Here is a 6,155-nt window from a genome sequence, read left to right on the forward strand (position 1 = left end):
GCAATCTGGATGGGCCCACTCTGACCACAGAGCACACTGGCTCCTGGATCTCTAAGAAGGTACTAATGTAGCCTCTGCCTGAGGCTATCCAGCAGGAGCCAGGTGTGAAGCAATGGAAGTTTCCTGGGGCCTTGGGCCAGCTGCAATTTGTTAGATAATTTTCAAATTGCAAAGAGCCAAGCCTTTCATATGCAAAAGCCTCCAGTGGGCCTGGGCAGGGCGGGGTTCCCAGGGGATCAACAGGGTGGAGCAAGCAGCTATGCCTGCCCTCAGAGGCCCCGCTTCTCAGCATCCCGGCAATCACTGCAAGCACCTCCAAGAGAAAGCTACCGTCGACCAATCCCAGACAGTCCAGTTTCTCCCGTATGAGTCTGGGTCCCCAGAGACTCGCCCGGAACTGGAGCTCAGAGCTTGAGACTCCCTACCCATTGAAAAAGACAACCATATCCTCAGCCGCTAGCCCTCTCCACATGTACCTCCGTACCTCTGTACTTTACTTCCGCACCGCACCTCCTCTGAGTCTTGGTATGCTTTTCTCTTTCCTTCTAGTTGTAGAATTTCCACTCGGCCAGCCTTCCTGTGGTTCTGGATGATTTCCGTTTTGTCTTTTAGTTGTTTTTTTTTTGAAGTGGTTGTGCGAGGCAGCAATTTCTGGTGTTTACCTATGCGGCCATCTTGGTTTCTCCTCTGATCTGTCTTTTTTAAATGTGTTTTTTAAGGTTGGGTTAACAATTAAGCCTGGTTACCTGCTGGCAAGGACTTGGTTTGCTCAACTTGATATCTCTGGTACCTTACACCTTAATAAGTGGTCGAATAAATGAGTCTACATCAACTTGATTCATAAACAGAAAAGATTTCAATTCTAGACTTCTAAGGAAAGGAAACAGAAAGAGTTTCCAGATTTAGATTGCATTGCTTTTATGAGTCTGCCTGCTGGCCAGAGACTGAGCATAATTTATATCTTTATCTACACCAGTCATGACACCACCCTTCACCTGACTCATGGAGTTTGAGTTGTTGCTGCTCTCGTTGCTGTTTTAGGCTTGTATGTTAGCTCTGATTATAAATCAGATTGTCCTATTTGGGAACTATTAATTTTAAATTCAAAAGGCCATAAAGCAGTGAAACTAAAAGAAGCCTTAAGATCAATTAACGTAACTTTACAGATGAGAAAACTGAGATGGTTGAAGGTTAAATGGCTTCCTGAAACTCACCCAGATAGTAGCATAGCTGAGACTTAAACCCTGGTTCCCAAAGTTCCAGTGTTCTTTCTCCTGACCATCTGCTTCTCCCTATACCTCACTTCTTATTATGTATTTAAGAATAGACACAGGTTTGGGGTTTTTTATTTTCTTTTTTTATATATATTTTATTGATTTTTTACAGAGAGGAGGGGAGAGGGATAGAGAGTTAGAAACATCAATGAGAGAGAAACATCGATCAGCTGCCTCCTGCATACTCCTCACTGGGGATGTGCCCGCAACCAAGGTACATGCCCTTTACCGGAATCGAACCTGGGACCCTTCAGTCTGCAGGCCGATAGTCTATCCACTGAGCCAGACCAGTTAGGGCGGGGTTTTTTATTTTCTGTTTTTCTTAAGGAAGAATGAGATTTTTCATTTGATGGCTCTTTTTGAAATTCATTGATTGGTTTTGGTAGAATTTATGTCTATAGGTGGCAGCCTTGTAACTAGTCACATTGGAACGCATGGAAGTCACTTAATATCTAAACATCTCACTTAGTGGAATACCCACAATGCAGCACTTGCTATATAATACATGGGATATTTCTCACTTTCAAAGACCTGGAAACAAAATTTGAGATTAGCTCCAGTGTTTTAGACTAAATTTAGCCACCACTGTTTGGATTTCCAGAAGCTATGACAATGCACTGTACTCTAGTAGAGCCATCACTGCCTCGATTCCAAATATTCTTTTTCTAATAAAGTTTTTCTCATTACAAAAGTCATATCGGATCTTATTTATTGGGCATTTTCTGTACATTGAGGCTATGCTCAATGTATTGCATGCTTTCCCCTACTTAATTCTCATCACAGGCCTATGAGGTAGGTATTTTTATCTCCACTTTCAGTGCATGAAGAACCTAAGGATTAGGGGGGTTAAGGTATTTGCCCACAGTTGACAGCCAGCAAATGATTGGGATTCAGATCTACTGGGATTCAAATCAAATTTGTGCTCCTATCCTCTATGTCTCTCAAGGGCTCGCAGGAAACTGGAAAGAGCAGTGATACCCCAAAGCTATCCTGTTAAGAATTTGATGCATTCTTTTATTTTTAAATATATTTTATTGATTTTTTACAGAGAGGAAGGGAGAGGGATAGTTAGAAACATCGATGAGAGAGAAACATCGATCAGCTGCCTCCTGCACACTCCCCACTGGGGATGTGCCCGCAGCCAAGGTACATGCCTTTGACCAGAATCGAACTTGGGACCCTTGAGTCCGCAGGCGATGCTCTATCCACTGAGCCAAACTCGTTAGGCCTGGATACATTCTTTAGCCTTCTCTTTTTTCTATTCATATTGCTAATAATTAATTGTGATTCTATGGTATATGTAAAATTGCATTCTTTAAAAATAATTCTTTCTAATTAATATGTAATTATTGTAATAAATTACATGTTAGATGAAGATTTAAGTGGTGGTGGGCCAATTTTATAAATAACATTTACTAAATTATACATATTTTTACTACAGATTTGAAATGCCATCTTATTAATATTAAGCTCATTGTAAAATTCTTCTCTTTTCTTCTTTGTATTACAACCTTTAATATAGAATATAGTTATTAAAACTTTATGATGCATTTTAATCTAGAAATATAAGTTTCTCCTCAAAACATTTTGTTTTGAAATTATTCCTGGGTATTCTTTCACTTATTCCATAAAATGAGTGCTTAGTGTGTGCCAGGCTTTGGGATATATGTAGAATTTTGTCAAGTTCTACAACAAATCCCAGTGGAAGAAATTGTTTTCCATCAAACAATAATCTGACAATAATTAGCATCTTTATTATTAAATCTTCTCATAGAGACAGATGAAATATCTTTTTTTGTCTAATATTTGCATCCTTCTTTAACAAAAATATACACTTTCCTTAATTTTATTCCTAGATATTTTGTTACTATTGAATGAGATAATTTTTCTATTCATTTTCTAGTTCATTACTACCAGTATATTAGAAAACGTTTAACATTTGTTTGTAACTGTCCACCTTATTAAATTTACTTGCTGGTTCTTATAGATTTTTTAGTGGAGCCTCTGGAATTTTGCAAATAATCAGTTATATCATTTAGAGAAAAGGTATAGTTTCAACTCCTCCTTTCCCGTTATTCGTGCTTATTTCCTTTCTTGACTAATTATGTGCTAGGAATTCTAGAAGGATGTTATTAAATAGTGGGAGTGACAGAGGGCCTCTTCAAATGGGTCCTTTCCAATGTTTCTTCCTAAGGTTATTAAGTATTTTCATCTGGAATGGATGTTGATTACCAAGTGCCTTCTTGGCATCTATCAAGGTAATCATGAAGTTCTTAATCTTTTGACCTATTGATTTCTCAATTATGCTAATGTATTTTCCAACATTAAACCATTCTGATAGTTCTGAAATAAACCTTACTTGGTCATGGTATATTATTCTTACAAGATACTTTTTCTCTTGATTTTTAATCTAGGATATTTTTTCTACACTTACAAGTGTGGTTGTATATAACATTTTCTTTTTTGTGTGCTCTATTTTCAGATTTTACTATCAGGGTTTCAGTAGCTTTTTAAATAAATTGAGAAGTTTCCCATCATTTTTATGCTTGAAATGATTTAAGGAGCAAGGAAATTACTTCTTCTTACTTGGCAGTGTGAGCTTTTGCTACGCAAGAATACAGCATTGCCTAATAAATCTGCTTCTCTTCTTTTTCATTAGCCTATAAACAAATGAGAGTCCAACATGGTGCCTAAGGGATTATAAAAAAATAACAACAAAAAGACCAGCATTGAAATTGCATGCCATCCAGATGATCATCCAGATGACGCAGAATGAATTTATATTTTTAGTATACCATCTTCAAAATGAAAACCAAAATAAAAAAAAAAATACGCATAGAGAAGTCACAAAACAAAGCTTGAAACTATTTACCCAGACTACTAAGATGGCTTGCTATTCAACCTATTTGAGGCTGGACACAATGAATTCATTAAATACTTCAACAAATTCTAGAGTACCTACTTTGTGTTGGGCACTGACCTACAAGAGGTGAACAAGACACATGAAGCTCGTGTCTTCATGGTGGTTACACATTGAAGGGGATAGAAAGGCAAAAACCCCCCACAAACTGGTAGAAAAAATATATAACACAGTAATGGGGTAGGTGGTGATTGGAGTAGGAGTGCTGGGGTATTAGGGTGACTGAGGAAGACCTCATTGAAGAGGAGACATCTAACAGAAATCTAGATCAAAAGAGGAAGTTAACCAGGGTCCTGGAGGAAGAACAGTGATGTAATGTCTCTCAAAATCTATAGTGATTCCTTTCACATTACATTATGGCATAAAATCATAGATTTTAAAGCATTTCAGAAATTGCCTTTTTTCACCAGAATATAAAAATAGATGCTATCTCTCATATGCTACAAACTTAAAAGCTTCTTTTGAAATTCACTAATTATTTTAAATCTAATAGGGTGAACCTTTCTTAAAATTTAAAAAATTATAATACTTTTGCTAGTGAATGTTACTCCAATATATTAAGAAAAATTCACAAGTGGAGACTATTGAGGTTTTCAAACATCGAAAATTATAGACTAATACAGAAGATGGCAGCTAGCATGGAGCAGGCTTCCTGAAAGCCAAGCATTTTCTAAATTGCCATCATCCATTCTTGTATTTAATCCTCACAACATTGCCTTGGGTTGGATGGTGTTCATTGTGCAAAGTAGAAATTGAGACAAGGAGATCAAAGCCAGGCTGACTGAGTCAGCACTCACACCCAAGTCTGTCTGACTTTAAAGCAGAGGAGTGAATCATTATTCCTGTCTCCTTACCCCAAGCTACCTTCTGCTAACACAGCCAATTACTATCTTTCAGCTTTAAAAGACACGGAAGGAGAACTTAAAATGAAGGAGTATAATAAAGGCTTCGAAGAGGCACGCTCTTCAGTTGATGTCGATGGTAAAGAAATATATTGCTACTGCTGTATTAGCCAAAATGTTTCTAATATAAACAGGTTAGCTGATAAAGCATGTTATTCTTCCACTGCAGGGCTCATTCCGGAATCCCAAAGAGCAAGCACTGCAGAGGACAATGAAGAAGTGAAAATGAAGTTGGATAGTGATCCAACTGTTAAAACTGACCAAGATGGTAACAAAAATGAACTGCTAATGCCATGCTTATGGGTCTAACTTTCATTTTATTTCATATTTTCTCATGTTTAGATTGAAGCTTAAAATACCCCCAAAATTGGAACATTCAGGAAAAAAAGACTTAGCTTCTCTGTTACAGATTTAAGCTGTAGAACCAAACTAGATTTACTGGGATGAAGAAGAAAATACAGAAACTGAGGAGTCTAATATGATTAGAACCGCCCCAAATTTCTCAAAATGTTTCTAAACATAACACAATTATTATTATGTAACTAGAGGCCTGGTTCACAAAATTTGTGCACAGGTAGGGTCCCTAGGCCTGGCTGGCGATCAAGGTCGATCAGGTTCCCTGTCTCCCTGCCTCCCCGCCTCCTCCTTCCCTTGCCACCCACGTGGTTCCCTCCCTCCCTCCCCACCTTCCCAACACCACCTTCCCTCGCCCCATCAGCGCCCTGCCACCACTGGTTGCCTGCCATGTTCTACGCTGTCCCCAATGGTCAGTGCATATCATAGCAAGCAATTGAACTCCCGTTGTCCCAGTCGAACTCTTGAAGGGACACTTTGCATATTAGCCTTTTATATATATAGACTAAAGGCCCAGTGCACAAAAATGTGTGCACTCGGGGCGGGGGTGGGGGGGTCCCTCAGCCCAGCCTGTGCCCTCTCTCAGTCTGGGACCCCTCAGGGGATGACCATTTGCTGGCTTAGGCCTGCTCCCCATGGATTGGGCCTAAGCTGGCAATCAGACATCCCTCTGGCAGCCCGGCAGCCCTCGGCGGCTGTCCCACT

The 6,155-nt window shown here is 39.1% G+C and overlaps 1 protein-coding gene across 1 annotated transcript in view; it reads left to right on the plus strand.

The window, feature by feature from the left end:
* The window catches only part of AK9 (adenylate kinase 9), a 97,866-nt gene that overhangs the window by 28,546 nt on the left and 63,165 nt on the right, over positions 1–6,155 (plus strand). Inside the window, exons 13-14 of the mRNA XM_015572748.1 lie at positions 5,092–5,175; positions 5,266–5,364. Of these exons, the coding sequence (XP_015428234.1) occupies positions 5,092–5,175; positions 5,266–5,364 (183 nt within the window). The remainder of the gene's footprint in view (positions 1–5,091; positions 5,176–5,265; positions 5,365–6,155) is intronic.

The sequence above is a fragment of the Myotis davidii genome, unplaced genomic scaffold, assembly GCF_000327345.1.
Source record: "Myotis davidii unplaced genomic scaffold, ASM32734v1 scaffold68, whole genome shotgun sequence".
Classification (NCBI taxonomy): domain Eukaryota; kingdom Metazoa; phylum Chordata; class Mammalia; order Chiroptera; family Vespertilionidae; genus Myotis; species Myotis davidii.